This window comes from Leopardus geoffroyi, chromosome B2, assembly GCF_018350155.1.
Source record: "Leopardus geoffroyi isolate Oge1 chromosome B2, O.geoffroyi_Oge1_pat1.0, whole genome shotgun sequence".
In the NCBI taxonomy this organism is placed as follows: domain Eukaryota; kingdom Metazoa; phylum Chordata; class Mammalia; order Carnivora; family Felidae; genus Leopardus; species Leopardus geoffroyi.
Genome location: NC_059332.1, coordinates 39,677,096 through 39,704,290, shown reverse-complemented (window position 1 = coordinate 39,704,290; position 27,195 = coordinate 39,677,096). Strand labels below are relative to the sequence as shown.

Genomic DNA, 27,195 nt, shown 5'->3' with positions numbered 1-27,195 from the left:
ACATATAACATTATATTAGTTTCAAGCATACAATATAATAATTCAATATTTGTATTATTGCAAAATGATCAGCATGGTAAGTCTAGTTAACATATGTCACCATACACAGTTACAGAATCTTTTGTGTGTGATGAGAATTTTCAGATCTCTTTTCTTAGCAACTTCTGAATATGCAATATGGCATTCTTGAGTGTAGTTGCTATACTGTGCTGAAAGTATTTATATACATCCTCATTTATGACTCATTGTTCCATATTATAATTCAGGAGCATCTCTTATTTGTAGACAATTTATTGGATTTCTAGGACTCTCCCTGTAACGTATTTCTGAGCTCTTCAAAATGTCTATATTCATTTCACATTTGGGTGTATTTCTGAAGTGACTCTTTTCTGTTATTGATTGGATTTTCCACAACATGAAATTTGCCTTTTATTGTTTCTAGTATGACAACTGTTGAATTTTTCCTTCTTCCATCACTGTCCTGTCCTATATCCTGTTTCCATTAAAAAAAACAAAACAAAACTAAGTCTATTCTTGTTTAATAGCGGCCATGTCCTCTCCAATCATTTCTGGGGTTTCCTACACTTACATGAGCTCCGAGGCCACGTCTGTGACAGGGGGCTGAGGGCAAGCGCAGGGTGTGGGACAGCCAGGAGGAGAGGGGGTGAGCCTCCAGTCAGAAAAAGCCAAGGGAATCAGGGTGGGGGTGAGTAAGGACAGGATGTAGAAAAACATGTGCATTAGGTACAGTATTGGGCACTTTTCATAGGGACCCCATTTCATCCTCATAATAGCCCTAAAAGTGAGGCATTATTATCCCAAACCCACCCCTCCATGTACGTGGTACACTTATCTACATTGAACTGGATGGGATGGAGACCCGGCCTCGAGAGAGCAAGGTGGCCCTCTAGTTCCCTGATAATAGTGACACCTTACTTTTGCTTACATCAAGTATTATTCTCACTAAAATTTTGTAAGATTGGCTGAAAAGGCAATTGTCAATATCCCCTGAGAACAGGAAGCTGGGATTCAGAGAAGCCTGAGACTTGAGCCCTGTCTCTGGATTCCTGTGCTGTCCTTGACGTTTGGAACCAAGGCAACCAGTGACGGAAACAGAGCATCAACCTCAGTACCTCCCAGTAATGGCTTCATATCCTGTTGTGCAACCTTCTGGAGCCTCTAGGTCAGAATGTCCCAGGCACCACCGTGGCTGTTGGGGTTGGTACACATGAAGGATGAAGAAGGCTGGGCTCTGGGGGCTGCTGTGGATGGTCTTCATCTCAGGTAAGGTGAAGAACCCGGTAAGGCTTCTGCCCAGAACCTTGGGGATCCCACCACAGAAAAAGCTTCCCTTTTCTTTGGAAGCTCCAGGGGAAGTGGCCACCCAGGATAGAGTCAACCGGTAGACATACCAGACTGGGTTTCTCTGCCCAAACTTAACAGAATCGGGAGAATATAGAGGGCCTGAGAACAGAAATAAAAGGGGTGAATTAGGGAAACGGGCTATCTGTGTGTTTTGATGTTGTCAGAGATATGCAAAACCCTGGATGGGAAAATGATAGAGCAAACCTAAATTTGACATGATCCGAAATAATGTTTGAGTTTGAAGCTTTTGTTTTTTATAGTCCCTCATGATGCTTTTGATGTTGACCATCTATTTTTTTTAAGTTTTATTTATTTTGAAAGAGAGAGAGAGAGAGAGAGAGAGAGAGAGAGAGAGAGACCATGAGCAGGGGAGGGGCAGAGACAGAGGGAGAGAGAAAGTCCCAAGCAGGCTCTGCACTGGCAGAGCTCATGGGGCTCAAGCCCATGAATCTCGAGATCATGACCCAAACTGAAACCAAGAGTCGGTCGCTTAACTGACTGAGCCACCCAGGCGCCCCTGATGTTGACCATCTATTAACCCTAAAAGACATAATTAAACAAATATTTCCCAGGGCCCACCTATGGGCTGGGAAATCTGCTATTGCTGAGGCATAGCAGAACAGAAGTGAAGAGAACGGGCCTGGTGCCCATTTTCATGGGAGCTGTAACCACAGGTGGCTGCTGTTTACTGGTGTTGGAGGGTATTGTTGCCCTAGCTTGGTGGATTTGCCCCATTACCACACTCTCACTTCTCTTGTGGTACAGCTCATGCTTTCACTAAAGATGAAAGCATTTGGGGCTTTAGTTGCCCTCCACCCCAATCCTTATGAATAAATTGGGATAAAACCAGAGAGAGGGAAAATGTCAACAGCATGGAAAAGAAGGCTTTGCCTTGGAAAGATTATAAGGAAAGGGTGTTTTTCAGGAACCACCTACTTTGAGCAAGATCACAGACACTCACCATGCAGAGCCTGCACACACACGGCATGCTGCATCTGCTCGGGGCTGGGGTGATAACCTAGATGGGCAGACAAGAGCTTGGTTCTCATTCCCTTGTGTCATATTCATGTTTCTCCAAAGGAGAACTGGGAGGAGACGGAGGGTTGACGCTTGTGTATTTGTGTGGGAGAAAACCAGCCCTGTATATGTCATTGTGTCTTATGGGGGTGGGTTGGGGGTAACCTAAAAACTCCATCTAGCTCCAATATTGCTAGGTACCTATTCAGGCGTTGGATGAGACTGCTCTCATCCCAACCAGACAGCTTCCTTGGCCAACCTAGCTCCGAGGTTTGGACCTAAGTCTAGGGTCAGACTATTCAGGCTTGAATCCTGACTCTACCACTTTCTACTGTGGAACTTTGGGTGAATCACTTAATAACCTCTGGGTTATGAAATCACCTTTCTGTGCCTCAATTTTCTTATCTATGAAATAGGAATAATGACAGGTATCAACCGTATCCGTTTTGAAGCTTCAGTGATGAAGCCAGGGAGATGAAACAAGATAGTACTTTTAAACACTTAGCAATAAAAGGTATTTGTTCTTTGTTCTTTGTTCTTGGTTATTAACATCAGGTATTCCTTTCTCACAGTGGTATACATGGTGCACACATAGCACTCCAGCACTGATTCCTTACTGTCTCCTCTCACAAAGGACAGGCAAATTCGTGCATAATCTCAGACTCCTGTAACTCCCACTCTCTTCGTCTGTTTGAGCTACTCTAACAAAATACCACAGACTGGGTGGCTTATAAGCAACAGGTACTTATTTCTCACAGTCTGAAGGCTGGAAGTTCAAGATCATGCTGCCTGTCTGGTTGGGTTTTGGTGACGGCCTTCTTCCGGGTGGTAGACTTTGGACTTCTCACTATGTCCTCACAGGGTGGAGGGGACGAGGGAGCTCTCTGGAGCCTCTTTGTTAAGGGCACTAATCCCGTTCATGGGATTAATCATGACCTAATCATCTCCTAACACCGTCACCTTGGGGGCTTGGATTTCAACATATGAATTTGGGGAGGTGGGGGACACACACATTCAGAGCATAGCATCCACCTTGTCCAGGCAGTTGGCAAATAATTTATCTATAACCTCTTACATTAATGTTACAGAGGGTGGACAGAGGAGGTGTGTATCTTCCTCGGAGCTCAGCACAGTGCCTGGCACACAGCAGGCTCTCAGCCACGCATTGATGAATGAGTTAACCAGTCCCCTTGCCTGTCTCTTGGAGGGACATTTCTGACCAGAGTTCATGGGACTTTCCAGGGAGCTTGCTTTTGAGGTTTCCTTAGGAACTGCAGTCTGGTCCCAGAAGAATTGGCCTGGTTTCATTTTCAAAATCCCCAGGAGTCTCTGAGTTGAGTCTTCTTAAGGTAAGGCGGAGGGCCTGCTGGAACTCTTGGCCCACACTGGGATGAACATACAGGTGGGCTGTGATGATAGCCCAGGCACTCCATCAAAGGGGCAGCTGTTGGCATTTTTCAATGGGCATTCTCAGAGCTATTGCCTGAGGATTTGAGTGTGTGTGCGTGCGGTAGTATTAATAAAAGCAGTAGTAGTTGTAGGTAGTGGTAGCCTGACCCACAGCGTGACCCAACATTACTGTCCAGCCCATTACTTGGTGTTCTAAAGAGGAAAGGAACCCAGGCTTGAGTGGATAAACCGTAGACCCCCAGTAAAGTTACAGAACCCTGTTGTGTCCAACCAAAAACACAGATCTGGATCTTCCTATTTCCACTCAACTTGGCCCTCCTGTTGGCAAAGCTTCCTTAGACCAGACCAGAATTGATCTCTGTCCCCTACTTAGATGCAGTTCCCCTAGCTGTTTGGAGGAATCACTCTCGGCTAGTATCATGCCTTCACGTCCACTCATCACCTTGTATGTCCTTCTCTATGATCTTCCCTTCTGTCATACCCCTGTCGTGCATGGTCTCGGCACATGTCTCATGTTCCGTCTCCAATCGGGCATTTTTTCCCTCTCAAAACCAATCATTTATGAAAGTTTGCACAACACCATGCAGTCTAGCTCTTGGAGTAAAAGAAAAATTACTCACAGTAAAAAGATCTGGAGTCTAATGTGGCTCGCAGGGAAGGTTGCATGTTCTCTGTAGGCCTTGAGGATCTTATCTGAAAAATGAGTAGTTGAACCCGAAAAAGAGGATTCCTCACAGGGTCTAACTCTGCTTCCCTGCTTACAGAACTCCAAGCTGAAAATGAATCAAAAGAAGAAAAATTTATAAAAGAGGGGGAGACCCTGAATGTAAATTGTCCCTTCTCCACCGAGAGGTACTCCTACAGCCAGAAAGCTTGGCAGAAGCTGATAGATGGAAGGAAGCCTGTGACGCTGGCCTTAACAACGAGTACCTCAGGCAATCCTAGTCAAGTCCGGGAGGGCAGGTACTTCCTAGAAGACATCCCCAGTGAGGCCATCCTGCACGTCCAAATGACCAATCTTCAAGTGGAGGATTCAGGATTGTATCGGTGTGTGATCTACTACCTTTCCAAAGAGCCGGATGTCCTGTCCCCCCTTTTCCACGTGGTGGTGATCAAGGGTAAGTGACCTGAAGGGGGGTAAGAGGATGGGGAAAGCCAGGGCAGGTGGGGGTATGGGTGGTGGTGGTAGCACCAACAGGGTCATGGCTTAGGATTTCTAGCATCTTGGCTTCTCCCAGAAGTTCCTTGTCTCTCATCTGAGGTCTCTGAAAGGCATTTGGGCCAATAGTAAGAAGGGCCTTCTATGTACGAGATTCCTCTTGGGGTAGCAGAGCTTAATTTGGGGTGCTCTTGTAGGAAGTGGGGTACAGTGAAAGATGAGTGGTAGACTTGGATAACTTAGTCTCATTCCGTAGGTCCCCACGTGGAAGTCATTTCTTTGGAAAGCCTCTGTGATCTGCTATTTCCTTCCCAAGGGTGCATCTGATGGCCTTCCTGTGTGCTTCCAAAGCAGTGCTTCTCAAACTTTACTGTGTGCACAAACCACCGGGATCTTATTTCAAAAGAGCAGTCTCTGACACCATAGGTCTAGGGCAGGACCTAGATTGAGCATTTCTGATCTGCTCACTGGTGATGCTGCCACTAAGGCTGGCCTATGGCTCCCATTTTGGGTAGCAAAGCTCCAGAGCTCACCTTGGGTCCCCTCTCATAGGTGATGCGGTCTCACTGGATAGTAGTGGCCAGTTGACTTATCTGCCTCCCATGCTCATCTCTGAGCACCCTGAGAAAATGGCCTGTGCCTTTCTCAGCTCTGTATCCCTAGCAACGAATGTAGCGCCTGGCACACAGTAGGGCCTCGGTAGATGTTAACTGGAGAAATTAAGGAAGGAGAGGAAAGGGAGGAAGGTTCTAGTTCCTAACGCCTGGGGAATCCTAAGCCTAAGGAATGCAAAGTTCATATGCAATCTATTAATAAAAGATAACTTGAAAAGCAATACGCTACAGGTTCTGGTGATTGCAAGGCAGAGAATGGTATAAGGTCAAGTAATTGGGGAATTATTCTTGAAGAAGGTGGAGGCAGATGGACTGGTGAAGGCAGGCAAGTGCAATTGCAACGACAGGAGTAGCTTGACAGTTCCCTTTGTTCCCTCTCTCTCCCTCCTTACCCTGCTCCCTCCCTCCTCTCCTCTCCCTCTTTCTTTTCTTCTCTTTCTTCCTTCCTTCTTTCCTTTTTCCTGTCTCTGACCCACGCTGACCTCACACTAATTCTTTAATCTTAGCAAAAGCAAAACTTGCTTCAGGATGGCCATGTTCATTTCCCTCCTCAGTTTCATTTACCCTGCCATCTCTCCCTCTTTCCTTACGTCCTTCCTTCCTTCCTCCCATCCTTCCTTCGTTCCTTCTTTCCTTCCTTCCACCCACCCACTTCCTGACAATTCATTCATCAATTTATCCATCTGTTTATCCAATGTGCTTTCTTGCAGATCCTTTAAACACCACTGCCTCGGACGAGAATCATACCCGGAAACTGCAGATTTCCACCTTTCCTCCTACCACCACCAGAGCCCAGGGCACACTCGTTGACAGACCCAGGACTGTGACCAAACTCCCGCCCAAATCAACTGCTGACCTCTCCTCTCCTGGCTTTGGAGTCAACATCACAAATGTGACAGATGTCACCAGCTATGTTTTCAGGTCTCTGGGCCCCTGGTTTGATTCCGAGTCCGTGTGCTTGAGAAGATGTGGAGAGTGATGGTTGGGGGACAGGGGAGGGCAGGCACAGACCTGAGTCCCCCAAGTCTGGTGAAACTTCCTCGGGGAGGAAGCGAGTGGTGCTAGAGTGGGCAGGAGGCTGTTGGAGCGGCTGCCACTCTCCCCGGTTCACCTGTTTCCTTGCACACTAGAGGAGTAAGAAGAGGGAAAGGGTAGCTTTGCTCAGTTCCCATGGGTCTCAGCCAACTCCATGGGCCTAATGGTGTAGTGGAGAAAGCACTCAGAGTGAGGGCCCCTGGGTTCCAGTGCCAGCCAGATTGATTGGCTGTGTGACTTTGGGTGAGTCACAAACCCTCTCTGGCTTGTTTCCTTGTCTAATCAGAAGTAGGGAGGCTAGAAAATGTGGAGCTGGAAGCCAGAACCTAGCCCAACTGCTCTCAGCGGCTGCTATGTGTTAGGATTACCTGGAGTGTTTACTTTTGTTTTGATTTGTGTTTAATACCGATGCATGTGCCCTCCTGTAGGCCAATAGATCAGTATTTCTGGAGATGGGGCTGGTCTCACTATTTTTATGAGACCTTCAGGAGATTTCTTAATAGGCAGGCAAAGTTAAGAACCATTAGCTTTGTACGCATGCCCCTCTTTACAGTTCATTATTCAATGTAGATTTATCTTTGAATGTGTTTATCATTAAGTATTGAATTAACAGAGAAATATTCCCGCTGACCTAACTCGTCCTAACTCCACATTCTCTTTCTTTTTTTTTTTTTTTTTAATGTGTTTTTTTGTTTTTTTAATTTTTTTTTTCAACGTTTATTTATTTTTGGGACAGAGAGAGACAGAGCATGAACGGGGGAGGGGCAGAGAGAGAGGGAGACACAGAATCGGAAACAGGCTCCAGGCTCTGAGCCATCAGCCCAGAGCCCGACGCGGGGCTCGAACTCACGGACCGCGAGATCGTGACCTGGCTGAAGTCGGACGCTTAACCGACTGCGCCACCCAGGCGCCCCACCACATTCTCTTTCTAGTCTCTCTTCATGTTCATACATATTTAACATGGCAGTAATTCTAATTACAAACTTGCCATTATTTTTCCATGCTAAAACTGTTCTTTGATGTTGCTAGACTTTGTGATTGTCATCTCAACAAATGCATCTTTTTCTATCAGTGGAAAAGCCAGAGCTTATGTCTTCACTTGTCTGTCTATAGACACTGAGATGGTTTTTATTTTTTTTAACATTTATTTATTTATTTATTTTTGAGAGATAGAAAGAGACAGAGCGTGAGCGAGGGAGGAGCAGAGAGTGAGAGAGACACAGAATCTGAAGCAAGCTCCAGGCTCTGAGCTGTCAGCACAGAACCAGGCGTGGGACTTGAACTCACAAACTGCGAGATCATGACCTGAGCTGAAGTCGCATGCTCAACCGACTCAACCACCCAGGCACCCCATCTTTTTTTTTTTTAATGTTTATTTTTAAGAGAGAGAGACACAGTGTGAGCAGGTGAGGGGCAGAGAGAAAGAGACAGAGACAGAGTCCGAAGCAGGCTCCAGGCTCTGAGCGTCAGCACAGAGCCCAACAGGGGGCTCAAACTCACAGACCGTGAGATCATGACCTGAGCCGAAGTCAGACGCTTAACTGACTGAGCCACCCAGGTACCTCATCATTTTTGATAGTATTGATAACTCTGAGATGAACATTTTTGCAGACATCCTTTTTCTTCTTTTAAATGATTTATTCAAAAGAAATTCCCTTCAGAGAATGTGAACGTTTATATCACTCTGTATCCATATTGCCAAATGGTCCTCCGAAGATTGGAAGCACTTTGTGTTGCGATCCACACTGTATAAGTGAAGCAGTTATCACTGTGGGGATCCTTTGCCTATAAGGATTTAGTATGTGGAAAATACTCCTGCTAAATTGGATGTGAACTGACGCCTGCTTTCAGCTCTCTCCTACCATGCACGAGGAGCTCCAGGAGGGTACAGGCACTGCCTTCCTCCCCACACCCCTAATGGTTGTTTTGCTGGTACCAGCCTAAGTGCTTGGTACACAGTAGGTGCTTATTAAACCTTTGTGGACTAAATACACGATCTAGTGAGAATGGATATTTTTCTTTTCTTTTCTTTTTAAGTTTATTTATTTATTTTTGAGAGAGAGAGAGACAGAGAGAGAAAGCACTAGCAGGGGCAGGGTAGAGAGAGAGGGAGAGAGAGAATCCCAAGCAGGCTCCATGCTGTCAGCACAGAGCCCGATGAGGGGCTGGAACTCACAAACCTTGAGATCGTGACCTGAGCCCAGATCAAGAGTTGGATGCTTCACCGACTGAGCCACCCAACAGTTTTCTTTTTAAATTAGTTTGATTTTCCAGCATGGAAATTGAGAGTGCATACTTTTTGCCCACTTTGTTACCAGAAGCTGCGTCTCTTCTATTAACTTTATTAACTAATGTGAACCATTCTATCAGTCAGAATCCAGCCAGGGAAGCAGGAGCCCTTGGACTGTTTGAAAAAAGAGATGATTTAGTACAGGAGGCTGTTTGCCCAGGTGATGGGAGAAGCGAGCTTCCAATCTGGGGCCGGATGGGGGAGCATCTCAGGGGAAGACACTGTCCCCCTGCCTTAGGGTGCGTTCCCCAGAAGCAGACAAAGAGAAAGGTCTTGTACAAATATAGGAAGCACAAAAAAAAAGGGCAAAAAGAAGGAAGCCTAGCAAGGGTGTCATTACCACGCCCTGTCCCACAGTGGGGAACTCTGGGACTCAGTCCCGCAAGGGGTTTCTGGTGGAACCCATGGGCCTTGCGTACATCAGGGGCTGTGGGAGCTGAAGTGTTTATACTCCTGAATTCCCAGTCTTCCCTCAGGCACGGCCCAGGGGCACACGAATTCCCAGGCACTGGGGTGGGGTCAGTGGTCGGGCAGTCTGTGTGCAGCCTCAGAAAGGGGTGCGGTGGGCGATGGCCTTCAAGAGTGGATGCCCTCCAGGCACTCCGGGCATGAGAGTGTGATAGGGCTGGGAGGGTAGAGGAGACTTGAACACCCAGTTAGCCCAGCTGAGCAGCCGGCTGCGCCCGCTCCAAGTAGGGCGATATTGTAACCGCCAGCCACAGAGCCTCACAGAGCACCAGGGACTGAACCTGACCATCCGCTGGGAGGTGTAGCTCCAGGTGAAGGAGGAAGGCTCCCAGTCCCCTGGCAGCGTAAAGGGGCCTCTGCCTCTTTCCACGGCCATTCTCTCATTTCTCCCTTTGCCAGCGAGTTCGCGCATTCGATTTTAAGTTTTGCGTGGGCAGATGTGTTGATGTTTAAACGATTGCTTTGTTTTATTCCTTGATGTGCTCGATGCTATTTCCTCGATACTATTTTTTTCCCATTTTATTTAAATCTTTAGTCCCTCTTGCGGGGGAGGGGGAGGGATGTATTTTGTTGTATGTTATAAATTGTATAAAAGATGACTTTTTCTTCATATTGCGATCCAGATGCCCCAAGATTAGTTCCTAAACAATCCTTGACTTCCTCCTGGGCTGCCAATTTCCTTAGATGTGAAATTTGTACGTCACATTAGGTCCACAGCTGGGCTTCTGTTTGTTTCACTGCCGCCTACTTCTTTTGACCCCGTGCCTTATCATGCAGATTAGCTGTGCTGTAATCCGTTTCCATATCACTGTCTGTCCAGACAGGACAAGTTTCCTCACTCATGGGCATCTCTTTCTTATGGTATCCACTAATGCTTTTCCAGGACTTTTATTTATGTATTTATTTTAATGTTTATTTTTATTTTTTGAGAGAGAGAGAGAGAGAGTGAGCGCGAGTGGGAGAGGGGCAGAGAGAGAGAGAGAGACAGAGAGCGAGACACAGAATTCGAATCAGGCTCCAGGCTCTGAGATGTCAGCACAGAGCCTGATGCGGGGCTCGAACTCACAAACCATGAGAACATGACCTGAGCTGAAGTCGCTTAATAGACTGAGGCACCCAGGCGCCCCTCCCAGGCCTTTTAGAATCATTATGCTAAAATCTGTAAAAAAAATCATGGTGGGATTTTGGTGAGGACTGGCTTCTGTTTACAGATGGGGAAACAGAGGCCAGAGCAGTGAGGCCCTCCAAGGAACTAGGCTCTGCTGCTGAGACTAGAAACCAGGTTTCCTTTCTGGAACTTGGCTCTCTGCTGCATCTCAGTGAGGAAGAGGAGCCCAAGCTGGCAGCCCTCCCCGCCCCTCCCCCCATCCCACCCCAAGCCTCTTCTGCACGTGGGCCTATGCTCTTTACTAGATATATTTTTAGTCAGCAGTTTTAGGCAATGGGACACACTAAAGGCACAGGGCTGGTCAGTATGGGGACAGGTGCTGGGAGGACCTAAGCAGCTAAGAGAAGGGGCGTGAAGGACTTTTGTAAACACTCAAGTGTGAGGCGTGCCTCGGTGGTAGCAGCTTCATTGTCTCTTCTTTCCCCCAGGGTCTCTGTGACCAGCATCGTCATTATCGTGTTGTGTGGAGTCCTGAGCAAGAGCCTGGTCTTCACGGTCCTGTTGGCTGTGACACAGAGGTCATTTGGACCCTAGGCCTGCGAACCCATGAGAGTAACCTCTGACCTCAATTTTGCCTGAGGAGGGGTGTGAGGAGGAAGGGAAGGAGGGACAGTGACAGGAGTTGAATCTGTGACACAGGTTTTCTCTAAGGCTCAGGTCCCACCTTCCCAGCTCGGTTAATTCACTAATAACCTTGGGTGTGTGAGTTCGTCCCCTCAGAAGAGAAGATTCGACTGCAAACATGCCCATTCTACCAGCGGCTCCAGATTTGCCTTAAATAAAGACAGAGTCCAATGCTCTTCAGCGTCGCTGTCTTGTGGGGGTTGTGCGGTGTATACAGAGGGCACTGCTGCTAATTCTGCCCTTGTTCTTGCCCTGGGCCATAACATTCAGGCCTGACCTGGAAGGAGCTCCCACTACAGAAGCATCCTGTTCTCCCTGCCCCTGGGCCTTCCTCTCCTCTAGAATCAGGTGCATGAATTTCTCTTTTCATCTGTGGCCCTTTCCCATACTTCCAGAGAGGGGGGTTGAAAACCATGGAATGAGGAGAAGACAAGACACCATGGTAAGAATTCCTTATTTGGGATAGAGAAATCAAGTCAACCAAAAGGTTGTATCCTGGGAAGGTATCGGATGAGATAAGATCCAAAGCATAGGACTTATAGAGAATCTCATTTGTCGATTGGGTGCATTGTCAGGGGAACATTTGATCTCTGGATCCTTAGAACATACCCATGAAGGCCAAAACGTAAGTGCGTAGAAACATACCTCAACGTAATAAGGCCTTACATAAACACCCCAGAGCTAACAATATACTCAACGGGGGAAAACTGAGAGCTTTCTCCCTAAGGTCAGGAACAAGAGAAGGATGTCTACTCTCACTGTTTTTATTTGACACAGTACTGGAAGTCCTAGCCACAGCAATCAGACAACAAAAAGAAATAAAAGGCATCCAAGATGGTAAGAAAGAAGTAAAACTTTCACTATATATGTAGATGACATGATATGCTCTATAAAAAGACCCTAAAGAGTCCAACAACAAAAAACTGTTAGAACTGATAAATGAATCTAGTAAGGTCTCAGGATACAAAATCAATGCACAGAAATCCATTGTCTTCCTATACACTAATAATGAAGCAGTAGAAGGAGAAATTAAGAAAATAATCCCGTTTACAATTGCACCAAAAATAATGATACCTAGGAATAAATGTAACCAGGAGTGAAAAACCTATACTCTAAAAACTATAAAACATTGATGAAAGAATTTGAAGATGGCACAAAGAAATGGAAAGATATTCCATACTTGTGGTTTGGGAGAACAAATATTGTTAAAGTGTCCATATTACTCAAAGCAAGCTACAGATTTAATGTAACCCCTATCTAAGCACCAACAGCCTTTTTCATAGAACTAGACCAAACAATCCTAAAATTGTACGGAGACACAAAAGACCCTGAACAGCCAAAGCAATCTTGAAGAAACAAAACAAAACAAAACTGGACACATCACAATTCCTGACTTCTATATTACAAAGCTGTATTAATCAAAACAGTATGGTACTGGCACAAAAGTAGATACATAGGTCAATGGAACAAAATAGAAAGCCCAGAAATAAACCCATAATTATATGGTAAATTAATCTTTGACAAAAGAGGCAAGAATATGCAATGTGAAAAAGACAGTCTCTTTGACAAATGGTACTGGGAAAACTGGACAGCTCCATGCAAAAGAATGAAACTGGGCCACTCTCTTATACCACACACAAAAATAAATTCAAAATTGATTAAAGACCTAAATGTGAGACCTGAAACCATAAAAACCCTAGAAGAAAACACGGGCAATAATTTCTCTGACATCAGCCGAGGGAGGGGAAATAAAAGCAAAAAATAAACTATTGAGACTATATCACAATAAAAACCTTCTTCACAACAAAGGAAACAACCAACAAAACTAAAAGGCCATCTACTGAATGTCATTATTTGCAAATGACATATCTGATAAAAGGTTAGTATCCAGAATATACAAAGAACTTACATGACTCAACACCAAAAAACCCATAAATAATCCAATGAAAAAATGGGCAGGGGTGCCTGGGTGGCTCAGTTGGTTAAGCGTCTGACTTTGGCTCAGGTCAGGATCTCATAGTTCATGGTTTCAAGACCCGTGTCGGGCTCTGTGCTGACAGCTCAGAGCCTGGAGCCTGGTTTGGATTCTGTGTCTCCCTCTCTCTCTTTCTGTCCTTCCCCTGCTCACTCTCTGTCTCTCAAAAATAGATAAAAACATAAAAAATTTAAGAAAAAAAATGGGCAGAAGATGTGAACAGACATTTCTCCAAAGAAGACATACAGATGGTCAACAGACACATGAAAAGATGCTCAACATCACTCATCATCAGGGAAATGCAAATCAAAACCAGAATGAGATATTACCTCACACCTGTCAGAATGGCTAAAATCAACAACACAAGAAACAACAGGTGTTGGTGAGGATGTAGAAAAAAGGGGAACTCTCTTGCACTGTCAGTGGGAATGCAAACTGGTGCAGCCACTGTGGAAAACAATATGGAGGTTCCTCAAAAAATTAAAAATAGAATTACCCTATGATCCAGGAATCACACTATTAGATATTTGTCCAAAGAATACAGAACACTAATTTGAATGGATACATGCACCCCTAAGTTCATTGCAGCATTATTTACAATAGCCAATCTATGGAAGCAGCCCAAGTGTCCATCCATAGATGAATGGATAAAGAAGATGTGGTGTAGATACACAATAGATATTACTCAGCCATAAAAAAGAATGAAATCTTGCCATTTGCATCAACAAGGATGGACCTAGAGAGTATAATGCTAAGCGAAATAAGCCAGTCAGAGAAAGGCAAATACCATATGATTTCACTCATATGTGGAGTTTAAGAAACAAATGAGCCAAAAAAAAAAAAAAAAAAAAAAAAAAAGAAAGAAAGAAAAGAAAAAAAAAAGAGAAAAAGAAAAAGAAAGAGAGTGCCAAACCAAGGAATAGACTCTTAAGTATAGAGACCAAACTGATGGTTACCAGAAGGGAGGTGGGTGAGGGGATGGAGGAAATAGGTGATGGGGGTTAAGAGTCCACTTATCTTGATGAACACTGAGTAATGTATGGAACTGTTGAATCATTATACACCTGGAACTAATATAACACTGTATGTTATCTACATTGGAATTAAAATAGAATAAGCTAAGATAAAATAAAATAAAATAAAATAAAACAAAATAAAACGTTAAATGAAAAAAATAGAAGTATGTGACTAGAATGAGGCCGCATGAGCAGTAAGTCACTACTTACTAGCAAGAACAAAGGCTAGAGTTCCTTTGCTGAAGACCAAGGGCCTGGAAGCCATAAAGAATGGTCCATGGTGGAATTCTGCCTATGTCTAAATGCCCCTTGTCCTTGTGTCACACGAGGGGCAGGGATGGTGGCCCACAAATAGGCCCCTCTCCCTTTCAGAACAGAAGAAGTAGAAAATCAGAAAATACTGATTTAAATCTGTTAGAGTTTGCAAGACATGGCTGGGCCTGAACATCTATTTCATGGGTGAGCATGGGAGCTACAGGGGAGTTATAGAGCAGACAGAGGAGGAAGGCAGAGTGAGAATAAAAGTGCACTCTTTTATAAAAGGGACAGACTGCAGAAGTCTACCTGGGGAAACCAAGAGGCAACGGACTGCAGAGGCCACAGTTAAGGTCATGGCATGAGACAGTCAAAGGGTTGGATCACCGATTAGAATTCTGCACCCAATTCCAATGTGTGTGTGTGAATGTTCCGGGAGGGGGTGGTTTCCCCACATCAACAGGCAATTCTGGGACACCAGCTGGGTGTCCTGAAATTCAACTCAATTCTGATACTATCGACCCAGAGATAGCATCAGATTCCACAGATTGAGGGCTCAGTCCCACAAGACTCTCCCTCCCCATCTTTAGATGCCATTGACAAGCGCGGGCTATCACTTGTGCTTCTAATCTACCTGCTCTGGGAGGTTCCAGTGATCCCCTCCTTGGATTCCATCTATTTGTTAGAGCAACTCACAGAACTGAGAAACATTTTACCTACTAGATTCCTGGTGTTTTATAAAAGACTATTAAAGGGTATGAATCAACAGCCGGAAAAATAAATAAGGCAAGGTCCTGAACAAAGGGGTTTCTGTCCCCATGGAATTTGGAGCCCAGCACAGTGGCACATGGAAACATTCTGGTTTCCCAGCCTGGAAGCACTCCAAACCCCCTCTTTTTTTTTTTTTTTTCATGGAGGCTCCATTACACAGGAATGATTGATGAACTCATTGGTCATTTGTGACTGATTCAAGCCCTTCTGCCTTCCCCAGAAATTAGGGGGTGGAACTGAAAGTTTCAACCCTTGTCACAAGGTTAGTTCCCCAGGAAACAGCCCCATCCCTTCCAGGATTTCCAAAAGTCACCGCATTGACAAACTCAGAGGTAGCAGCAAGGGGCTTGTTACGAACAACAGGACATCCATGACACCTTTATGGCTCTGAAGTGTTTCCAGGAAGTGAGGACAAGAGACCAAATATGACAAAAGATGCTCCCACTGCTCTAATGGCTCATGAAATTTCAAGGACTTTGGGAGCTATGATCCAGACGATGTGGATGAAGTCCAAATATATATGAGAAATATATTTCGATTATCTGAATGACCAAACACGTATTTCTTATAATTCACAATGTCACACAATCTAGTGATGTTGCCATTGGTGCCCCTGCCCTTGCACTCTTGAAGTCACCCTGTCTTTGGCACCATGTTTTTCCTGGGCCCTCAGTGCTTAAACTTCTTCTGCGACAGCCATCTCCAACTGGCTCTGCATCTTGTATCACACCTTCAGGATCCAGAATCCTGGACAGGATATTGCGTCTGGCCAAACTTAGTTCAAGTCACATGTGTGGCACATAGATGTTGGGGAGAGGGGCGGGAGAAATCTCTGCCTCCACCCTTAATAGTAGAGGAAGTAGAGCTCTGTGCCCTAGTGAGAGTCGTGCACTGAAGCATGTCCCCCAGGTGGAGAAGGTATTGGGTGCCGGAGAACCAAAAGATGACAAATATCTGATTTGTCATGGTTACTGCTAGCACTGTCATGTTTGCGGGCTTCATGCCTCTGCCTGGGCTGGGAGCTTAGGGATGCGCACAACTTGCACACAGGACGGGTGCCTGACGAACGCCTTGGGGCCCGTCTGACCTCAAACGGAGCTTTTGCAGGCATTGTCTGTTTGGACCACTTGCCTCAGAAACCCTTGGGCTGCTGGTTAAAATGCAGATTCCAGAGCTTTCCCAGACCGAGCAAATTGGAATCTCTGGGGGTTGGTGCTCAGGCATGTGTATGTTTGCCAGCCTCCTGAGTGATTTAGCCACGTGCCCATACTTGAGAACTGTGGTGTGGAGTAAGATTAAAGAAGGCAGATCATCAGAAAGGTTTGAGCTCCGTCTTGGAGGACAAGCCAAATTTGGATGCATGCTGTCATTCCAGACAGGGGTTGCAGGATGTAGTGGTCAGTGGCCGGGGATGGAATGTCCTGGCGACCTGAAGAGGTGAGTGGAATGGAGGGGTGGGTCCAGACTTGGCATAGTGGAGAACGGGACACTATTGAGTGTTGACTAATGGGCAGTGACGTAATAGCAGCAGGAAGGAAGATGTCACAAGGGCAGTGTTTGCTCTTTTCTCTTCTTCTGCATTTTCCCGAGCTGCTCTCTCTTCACACTTCCCTTCTCAACTGCAAAGTAATAGTCAAGCCTCTCTGGGAACATGGAAGACATCCCTGAGGGGCAACATCCTCCAACAATGGGAAGAGCCCTGGGACAGCCAGTACCCAGTGGATCCTGGGATAGGATGGAGGGGACAGGGCTCTGGGGTGGCCATGGCTACTGCTGCTGCTGCTGCTCTGAGCCTCGGGTAAGGAGATGCAGGGGGAGGGATGGAGACGGCCAAATGGTACTGCTAAGAGGGGTTTCTCTCACTTCTTTAGGAGAGACTGAATGGGATCAGGGTGTGGGCTAGACACAGGAAAGGGAAGAGAAGGTAATGGATGCAGGCTGTTAGTTAACCCTGTCCCAGCAGGAACTGGGTGATGAAACAGAATCTGGAGCTTTTTACAGTACACCGTGAAGTTAAGAAAACTACACGAAGTGAACTGAACAATCTCTTATCGCTGTGTTGATTTCCTGGGAGGTGGAAAGTGTAAGATACAGTCTCTCCTTAAAGGAATCAGGCACTGAGGTAGAGGAGGCATTAGTAGAAGGCAAAGGTAAATAACAAAAGGGCAAAGCCACAGCATGAATACAAACATATGGTGGAAGGAAGTCCCTCTAGCAAGGCACAGGGAGGCAGTGTGGAAAAGAGGGTTCTGGAATCAGACAGAGCTGGGTTCAAATCCTATCTCTACCACTTTCTACATTTGTCCTCTCAGGAAGTCCTCCAACCCCTCTGAACCTCAGGGTCCTCAATATTTATTTGTAAATGGTACCTAAGTGTTGTCCTAAGGGGGTTTTTCCTAAGAGTTAAACAGCAGACTGATGTACAATTCTAATGATCGGTATTTAGAGCATAATCAGTGCTTAACTAAAGTTATGGTGGGTGATGATGGTGGTGGGGGTGGTAGTGGAAACAGGGGCAGGGTGATCAAAGGTATTGAGGGTTGAAAAGGGAAGGAGATGAGCGCAGGTGGAACTGTCCAGGTAGACTCCCTCTAGGACCAGAAGGGGTGGATGTGGGTGGAGAGGAGTGGGGGAGAGCACTCAGCCTGGGGACGGCAGGGGCTGGGACGAAGCACTGGGTGCTGGAAAGCCAGGGCCGTGTCTGGGGAAGCACAGGTAGAATAGAACATGGGTTGTAAAACGGGTCAAGTTCTCTTTCACTTTTTTTTTTTTTTACCATTCTATTATTAAAATTTTTCAGTCTACAAAATACGGAAAGAATAGCCACCGTAAACTTGTTACCTAGATCAAAACATTCAACCATAATTGATACTTTGCATTATTTGCTCCATATGTGTGTACGTTGCTGAGATACATATTTATCAATATGTTAATTGTAAATATAAATGTATTTATTAATTCATTACATATATTAACACATATTACGTATATTTATAAATATGTATGTTTATATTATATCATGATATATAACTATACAATTGCATATCGTATATATGTATATATAAAATTGCTGAACCATTTCAAAATAATTTACAGAAATCCTAAATTATTTATTTAAATAATTTTATTTATTTAATATTTAATATTATGTTATTAAATATTAATATTGAATAATATTTATAATTATAATAATAAATATTTGTACTATTACATATTAATATTTAAATATTTAAGTGCTTGATGGAGCTGCTAATACTTTTGATCTGCGACCTTGTAGCTGTGGTGGGGTCTGTGGATGTAGGGATGGCGGAAGGAACATTTGCTCAGTGCGACACTTTGACTTCTCGTTCTAGGATTCCAAGCTGTAGGCGAAGAGGAGAAACAAAAGTGACTGCTAGATGGAGAGACCTTGACCACAGCCTGCTCTTAAAGTGTCATGCTCTACTCCAGCCTGAAGGCCTGGCAGCGGGTGAGGAGCCAGCGCCCCCCAGAGACAGTGGTGTGCTCTTACACTTAGAAGCAAAGACCCAGGGGCGCCCGGGTGGCTCAGTCGGTTAAGCTTTGGTCTTGGCTCAGGTCATGATCTCGCGGTTTGTGAGTTGGAGCCTTACATTGGGCTCTGTGCTAACAGCTCAGAGCCTGGAGCCTGCTTTGTCTATCTGTCTGTCTGTCTCTCTCTCTCTCTCTCCAAAAAAAAAAATATTAAAAAAAAAAAAAAGGAAAGAGAAGAAAAGAAAGAAACAAAGACCTAAACGGGCCCAGACCAGGGATACCTGTTGAAGGTTGTCCCACGGAACCCATATTCCAGGTCACAATGGCAGGGCTCCAGTGGCAAGACTTAGGGCTGCACTGGTGTGTGGTTGACCTCAGAACCCCCATGTCCTGTCCAAATGGATTTGGCTGAAACAGTGCAAAGGTGAGAAGCAGCGCGACCCTGGCCAGGAAAGGAATGGCTTTTTCGGAGGCTGGCCTCAGCCACAGGCTGAGAGGGCTGCTTTGGATGCCAGGTGGCACAGAGAAAGCAACTGGAAAAGCTCCAGACCTGAAAGCAGTGCACCGGGTTCTTCCACGCCCACTCTGTCAGTTTGCGAAAGTCCTACCTAGCTCCTCCCTCGGCTTCAGCTTTCCCACCTGTCGAGAAAAGAAAGTTGGGTTAGGTGATCTCAAAAATTCTCTTACTCTACGTCAGAGAGCCTGCTAGAGGAACTAGACACCTGAGCATCGACTTTGTGCCAAGTACTGGGTTCGTCCATCTCCCTTCTATGAAATAGGTGCTGCTGCCCCCATGGTACAAGGGTGGGAGGCTCCGAGAAGTCAGATTACTTGCTGTATCTTTCAGCGGGTACTTGGTGCAGCCGGGATCCTGCAGAAACCCGCCTTGACTGGATGGTTCTCGGTGAATCCTGGAAATGGGCCCAGTTTGCCAATAGAAAGCTGCCCCCTTTCTCAAGGGATTTAAAAAGTAGTGGATGAGGGATAGATTCTAGAGAGCAAAATGAAGGGCCTTTCGCTGACCTTGAGTTGCTTCTTATTGGTGGGGACACCGCCAGTTTATTGGGAAAGCACAGAGCTGGGAAGGTGAGGCCGACAATTTTGCCTCAAGCTTCTTGAGAAACATTCCCTTTTGGAGCCGGTGGGCTGGAGGGGCCTCCACCCCACAGGACACTGCTGGCCCACGCCCTGCTAACCCCAATATGTGACTATCACGAGAGGGCTGGGCTTAAATCGGACGGCAAAGTATCTGGAAATAAAGAGTTGACTATGCAAACTGATGGGGCTGTAGGCAGGACGGAGGGAAGATATTGAGCCCACGTCATAGAATATAGTCATTCCCCAGGACTTTAGAAACATCCAGTGACACCCAGTAATTAACCGGCTGGTTGCAAAGGATTTATGCGGTCAGTTAAGGGGTTTCATTGCCCTCTACTCAGGGGCATTTTATTTTTTTATTATTTTTTTTAAAGTTTATTTTTATTTATTTGTTTAGAGAGCTAGAGAGAGAGCAAGCAGGGGAGGGGCAGAGCGAGAGGGAGACAGAATCCCCAGCAGACTTTGCACCATCAGTGCAGAGCCTGACACAGGGCTTGCACTCATGAACCGTGAAATCATGACCTGAGCCGAAATCATGACCTGAGCCGAAATCAAGAGTCGGACGCTTAACCGACTGAGCCACCCAGGCGCCCCAGGGACATTTTATTAATTTGGTCTTGGTGTCTGGATGCTGTGGAAGCACTAACACCTTGCTCTTCACCCAGGGAGGTGGGGGCTGTAACAGGACGAGGGGAGGTGTGCTGGCCCAATTCCCATTCTCCCTGTGCCCTGAACATCCTCAGTGACCTTGAGTAAGTCTCTCACCCCTTTCTGGCTTCCTCCACGGTGATACTCAATGGCTCCATTTCTCTGGGTTCTTCTGTATTTATTGAGTTCAGAGAAACAAAGGCCTTATATTTTACACTTGGCAGAATTCGCCCACCCCAGACACCAGCAGATGGCATGGGCCCACCAGGTCCGAATCTATCCTTCCGCCTGGTTCCTTTACTCAAATCTTAATAAAGACAACAAGAAAAATAATCAGGAGTGACCGATCCCGGACTCTTGCATGAGAAGTGTATCAAGTTTAGTACAGGATAAATGTAAGCATAATTACTTTCATCAAGCCACAAAAGATGCTGTGGAGGACTAATAAATAGTAGCTTCATCCAGTAATTACAGAGAACTTCAGGCTACTGTGGCTAAGGAAACCGAGTCTAATACAGATTGCTCCTGCCTGAAGGAATTATTAGTCTCACAAGGGAAACAAAACATAATCTTCTAAAAAGGTTTCTTTCTGGGGAGGGGTTGGTGTGCCCAGAGATAGTCTTTCCCTCAGTGGATTGTGGGGAGTCCTTCTTTATTCTTCTTGACTTTTTCTTCAGTTTGCCAGGTGAGGGAGGGCATGGCAGTTGCCGACCACAGAAAGAAACTTAATATATTGGGGGGGGGGAATATTTGGAGGTGATAACATTGTCCACCCAATCCCACTGTAGGAAGGGAGGCCTGAAATGGGAATTTGAGAGGACAGAAGGTGGGCCCTGGAGGGCAGGAGGGAGGTTCTTGGTCTCATGGGCAAGTTCCATGTTGGGGCAGAAGCAAGGGCGGAAGGACTATTGTGGCAGATGAGCAATCACGTGACTGTGATGGTCTGGGTGGGCGTGGGTGCTGAGAGCTGAAAGACCCTGAAGGCTGAGACCAGCTGTATGTCACAGGATATATAGGAATGGAGTCAGGAAATGAGGGTCCCAGTGCTGGTTTTGTCTGTTGAGTGACCTTGGGCACTCCCTGTTATCTTGTTCCTTGGGGGGTTGGAATGGATGCAATTGAACGCCCCTACCTTTGACCTGCTAGGACCGTGTGAATGTTTCCCTCCCAAACAGAGTCTAGTCCCATGGCAACGAACTTGGGAGAGGGCCACTCAGCATGTAGGAGAAGAAGGCCCCTCTCTGGCTCAGACTGAGTGGCTGGATTGTGCAGATAGGCTGGCAAACTCAGGATATGTTGACCCATCCTCCTCAAGCATTATCTGGGCACCCAGTAGGAACCCAGTGTCAGTCAAGGCTCAGAAAGGCTTTTTATCTCTTCTAGAAAATGGCACTAGCCAAGAGAACCAACAAAGGCAATCTGGATCCAGGGTAAGTTGTGTCTGAATGAGGGTTGTTACATGGAGGCCAGAGTAAAGCAGTGTAAAGGCTTAGTTGGGGCCCTCAGCTCAGGCCCCACGTGTGGACACCGGAGAGCCAGGCTGGACCACACGGAGGACTTTCTCCTGCTCCAGGTGGACCAAGGGAGTCCTGAACCCTAGCAGGAAGAATGACCTTTGCTTCTATTTCTATCCTGAAGCCCCAGTGCAAGCCTTGAATGTCATCACCTCAAGGCAGCAAAAGTCCCATCCACCAGCCCCAGAGGAGAGGAGCTGGGGGTTGGGGAGCTAAAGACATACAGGTGTATTATACCCCTGCTTACAAGGCACCACCTGGAAAAAGTGGCCCAGGTGCAGTGCAATTTGAGTAATCAAGAGCCTCTTCCTTGGAGTCAAAGGAATGGGATCAACAGAAGTCCATCCCTACCCAGACTTGCTGGGGAGTGGGGGCCAGAGGTGGGGGTCAGAAAACACTACCTGGAGGAGGAGAAACACTGAAGGCACAAAGGGAGTGGTGTTCCATGCCAGGGGCAAGTTGTGGGAACGCATGCACAGAGTGTGCTGCCTACAGAGGTAGACAGTTGGGCTGAGTGGCGAGAAGAGGGTAAGGTTAACGCAGGACCATAAATTCAAATGGTGGAGAGCTTTGAAGGCCATGTAGTCACATGCACTTTGTCCTATAAGCAGTGGGGCACACAAAGGGCTTTTCCTAGGTCCCCTGAGGGGAGGAGTGAGGGTCTGGGTGCAGAGTGACCCAGCAGCTATGCAGGAAGTCTGGAGAAGGGAGGTGTTAGGCGCAGGAGACCAGGTAGATTCCTTTGGGGTGAGAGTCAGGGTTAAGATCCTGGGAAAAGTAGAGGCCTCATCTTCAAAGGGTGCGAACCCCTGTGTGGCTGCTCTCATGGCCAGGAGCAGGCAGATCCCCACCCTTTTGGACTCTGGGGGGCCAAACCTAGGATTCCAGTGCTCGCCCTTTCCCAGGACCTGCCGGTGTTGGCGACTGTTCTGACATGTGGATTCATCTTGTTCTCAGTCCTGTTTGCCTCTGTCCAGAAAGCCCGGGGCTCGCTCAGGCGAGTGAGGGCCAGGGACAGGCTTGGGTGGAAATGAATGAGATGAATGAATGGACACAGGCAACAGCTGCAGATGTGGGTTTAGAGGTTCCCGGGGGTTCCCCAGAACCCATCCCCTGACTTTCCTCACTTCTGTGCTCAGAAGTCTTTGGAGAGGAGGCAGGGCCCGCCCCTGGGGGTGACGTGAATGGGGTTGGGCTGGCTCCCTGGAAGGGTGGAAGGGGCGGGGTGAGGATTTTTGCTACTGGCAATCCAGCCTTTCCTTCAGAGGAGGGAGGAAGATGCAGGCTGGGGCTGACATGGACGCATCATTTTCAAATACTGTTCATTTCTGTCCCTCCTCAGGCAAGGCAGCCTCCCGGAGTGTCCCCAGGACACAGCACACCCAGGGAAGCAGACTTAACCTTCCAGGAGCTGACGGGCATGCCTTCCTCCCCTAACAAATACCACACTCCACTCTGTTCAGTGTAAATAAGAGGCTTCCTGAACTTCTCTTGTGAGATCTCTGCCCAGCCCCTCTCTTACCCAGAGGGAGAAAAGCAGTACCAGGTGGGGGAGCGTGGAGGGCTGGGTGCAAAGAAACCCAGGGGGAGTCATCAAGACCAAGGGCACGGCAATTGATTTCTGTGTTAAGTACAACAACTGGGACTCACAAAGTGTAATTCAGATGACACTTATATTTGTCCTCTTACTGCCTTGCTTGGCTAGAGACCTCATTGGCCCCCTGCTAAAGCCTATGGCAAGACCATCACTCTTCTGGGCATTAAAAAAAAATAGACTTTATTTTTGAGAGCAGTTTTAGGTTCCCAGAAAAACCGAGTAGACGGTACAGTGTTCCGCTTTAACCCCTGCCCACCCCTCCATACACAGCTTCCCCTGCCATGGACATCCTGTCCCTGAGTGGTAGAATCCATGAATCTACATGGACACATCAGTGCCACCCAAAAAGCCCATAGTTCACCTTAGGGCTCACGCTTGGCGTTGTCCATGCTATGGGTTTGGACAAATGTGCACTGACATGTACCCACAGCTGGAGTACCACACAGAGTAGTTTCATTCCCTTCAGACCCCTCTGTGCTCTGTCTATTCATCCACGCCCTTCTGGGCATTTCTAAACAATATAAAGTTTATTCCCAAGCTAGCTTCAGTTCAGTCAACCGACTGAGTTACCCAGGCGCCCGATACACATTTCATTCTCTTATATAATAGAATATAATGTGCACTTTAGTGGAAAACTGCATTGTCTCTAGCACACTCTCCCTTGGGTTCTCTGTTTCTGATTCTGTGGGAGCTATTTTATAGCTATGTAAGTTATAGGTAAGTGACAGACATGCAGATTCTGTCCTTTTCTTCCTTCCCCTGCTGTGGATGGAGGTGGGGGAGGGGCGGAAATAAACACCAAACTGGTTTGTTTCCCCTTGCAATTCAACATTGCTTTCCTCCATATAAATATATGCTTCTTGACTTCCTTTTCTAACCAGATCTAACATCTGCCTGGTTCACTCACTGAATATGAGTTTAAAAGAATCTTTAATGCATGTTTATTTTTATTTATATTTTTAAATATTTATTTATTTATTTATTTATTTTGAGAGAGAAAGTGCATGTGTGCATATGTGCATGAGCGGGGGAGGGGCAGAGAGAGAGGGAGAGAGGGCATCTCTCTGTGATGTCAGTGCAGAGTCCCACGGGCTGAATCTCATGAAGTGTGAGGTCATGACCTGAGCTGATCCAGGTTGGACCCTTAACTGACTGAGCCACCCAGGTGCCCCAACGCATGTTTGTTTTTAACTGTAGTTTTGAAAACTATAACTCTGTTTATAAATTTCACTCAATCTTGCTTCTGATCCTGTCCTTGTTACTCTATGTAAATCTAAATCTTTGATTTTTTAAAATTTTTACTGCTATGTATGATTCCATTGTGTTGAAACACACCCATATATGTTGTCGCCTGATTACCACACAGGTGCCTCTGTGATTCAGTGGCAAAGGTTGGTCTTCCCAATAGATGGTGATGGTTTATGGGGCAATCACCTGGGGCGGGTGAGAAAGGCTTTTACCTTTCTCTCACACCATACACAAAATTAACTAAAATGGATCATAGACATAAAAATGAAAGGTGTAAACAATAAAGCTTCTAAAAGAAAACAGAAAATAGGACCTTAGAGTGGGCAAATATTTCCTAAACAGGACACAAACAATAGTAACCACGATAGAGTATGCATTCAGGAGTTGGACACTGAATGTAGGATAGTCACACATTTATTCCACGTGGAAGTTCCAGAACTTTCTCACATTTTCATCAATACTGAATCTTACTCAACTTCCTAGTTCCTGCCAGTCTGCTGAGTACGACGTGAAAGCTCAGTGTTTTCACTTGAGTGTTTCTCTGATAACTCTGATAACTAATGAGGTCAAACATCTATCCGTGGGCTTCTTAGGCATTTGGATTTTTACTGTTTTACAACACTTTCTTCTGATCATTTTGCTGTTGAACTTCCTTTCTCCTGCTTGCTGATTCTTTAAAAAATATTTTTTTAATGTTTATTTATTTTTGAGACAGCACGAGCAGGGAAGGGGCAGAGAGGGAGACACAGAATCCAAAGCAGGCTCCAGGCTCCGGGCTGTCAGCACAGAACCCGATGCTGGGCTCGAACTCAACAGACCACGAGATCATGACCTGAGTTGAAGCTCAACCGACCCAGCCACCCAGATGCCCCATGTTCTGCTTGCTGAGTCTTAATAACCTCTTGGCTCATTTAGATATTCATTCATAGTCAGTTGTAGACACTGCAAATAGCTTCCCTCAGGCTCTCATCTGTTACCCGGCAACACACATCAAGCCAAGCCCAGGCCCAAGCCTCAGTGATTTGGTGCAGAAGATACAATGAGCCGTGGGGCGCCTGGGTAGCTCAGTTGGTTAGCCATCTGACTTCGGCTCAGATCATGATCTTGTAGTCTGTGAGTCTGAGTCCCGCGTCGAGTTCTGTGCTGACAGCCCCAGAGTCTGGAGCCTGCTTCAGATTCTGGGTCTCCTCCTTTCTCTGCCCCTCCCATGCTCATGCTCTGTCTCTCCATAATAAAGAAATGTTAAAAAAAATTAAAAAAAAAAAAAAAGAAGATAGATACAATGAGCCGTGGGGTCCTGGTCCCATACACCAAAACAAAAGGGGTCAGAGAACTGCCTCGAGCCGTGTGATAACCCGCTGCTGAGGAACCCATTGGCGACTGCCACTCAGGGGTGTTATGGCCTGCAGCTCTCTTCTGAGGGGTCAGCAGAATGCCTCTTCCCTTATCACTTTACGGGAGGTGATGAGAAACTGTCTCCCAGGGGCATCAGGCGGTGGTGAGTGGCCTGTGTTCACCGACATTCTCTCTCATTCTAGGAAGAGACAAGTCCGTCCGTCCCGACTCTGAGTAGCTGTAGACCTTTACCCGCATGGCTCCTGTGGCTGCAGGCAGGAGGCCAGGGTCCACATGGAGCTGTTCGCCAATGTTGCTTTTGTCCACGATAGCCTTCGCTTGGAAAATGAATGTTTAGGCTGTGAGCGTAAACTGCTTGTAACTACATGCCTCCTTCGCCACATCTCACCGTCTATATTAACGCGCCTTTGCTATTCCACTGTTCTGGTTAGTATTACTTTACTTTTCCAGGCATTTTCTCGCCCAGGCAAATGGTTTCATTGTTCATTATAGAAACTTCCTGGAAGATCCAGTGACTCTTCAATGTGGCGAGCATCAAGAGGTCGTTTGCACCCTAAGAATCTTTGAATCGCTGCCTCCACTGCCTCACCTTGCTGTTCCTAGCCAATCCTGGAGTGTTGTATTGCCATCTGTCCCCAGTCCTGGTGCAGCCCCTGCTCTGCAAAGCCTGCCTTGAACTGAACGCCTCAATAAATTCTGACCTTGCCTTCCTCTAAGATGTTGCCCGCAGCTCTGCCGAGGCGATGTTCTCCCTGACCGCCACCAGCAATAAACTCAGCTTTCTCTTCTCTGAAGGTCATGTTGCTGATATTTGGGAAGCCAGCGGGCGACCATGTAATTAAATCCACCTGTTTTCCCTTTATGACTTGGGTTTGATGATCTTATTTAAGATGTACTTCCCAATCTGCAGCACGATAATATTTTGAATATAGTCTCTTAGAAAATGTGCAAAGAGGGGCGCCAGGGTGGCTCAGTTGGTTGAGTGTCAGATCTTGGTGTCAGCTCAGGTCATGATCTCCAGTTTGTGAGTTTAAGCCCCACAATGGGCTTTGCGCTGACAGCTCGAATCCTGCTT

At 46.4% G+C, this 27,195-nt stretch overlaps 1 protein-coding gene across 3 annotated transcripts; it reads left to right on the top strand.

Annotated features, from left to right (window-relative positions):
• The first annotated feature begins 1,164 nt into the window (after nucleotides 1-1,164).
• Nucleotides 1,165-26,982, top strand: TREM1 (triggering receptor expressed on myeloid cells 1). 3 transcript variants are annotated; one of them, XM_045498145.1, is made up of 6 exons: nucleotides 1,165-1,284; nucleotides 4,557-4,910; nucleotides 6,276-6,486; nucleotides 18,521-18,636; nucleotides 21,789-21,835; nucleotides 23,262-24,329. In XM_045498145.1, exons 1-6 carry the CDS (start codon nucleotides 1,236-1,238, stop codon nucleotides 23,385-23,387), a joined length of 903 nt encoding a protein of 300 aa, XP_045354101.1. In that variant the 5' UTR covers nucleotides 1,165-1,235; the 3' UTR covers nucleotides 23,388-24,329. The 3 variants fall into 3 exon arrangements, with proteins under 3 accessions (XP_045354101.1, XP_045354102.1, XP_045354103.1); XM_045498146.1 differs by lacking the exons at nucleotides 21,789-21,835; nucleotides 23,262-24,329 and adding an exon at nucleotides 26,613-26,982; XM_045498147.1 differs by lacking the exons at nucleotides 18,521-18,636; nucleotides 21,789-21,835; nucleotides 23,262-24,329 and adding an exon at nucleotides 10,955-11,325.
• Nucleotides 26,983-27,195: the final 213 nt, after the last annotated feature.

Bases quoted from the DNA above. Each gene is read 5' to 3' on its own strand.
- TREM1 (XM_045498145.1), top strand. From the start codon at position 1,236: ATGAAGAAGGCTGGGCTCTGGGGGCTGCTGTGGATGGTCTTCATCTCA. The intron at 6,487-18,520 runs GTCTCTGGGCCC...TTCTCGTTCTAG, and splicing joins GTCACCAGCTATGTTTTCAG to GATTCCAAGCTGTAGGCGAA. The intron at 18,637-21,788 runs GTGAGGAGCCAG...TATCTCTTCTAG, and splicing joins GCCTGAAGGCCTGGCAGCGG to AAAATGGCACTAGCCAAGAG.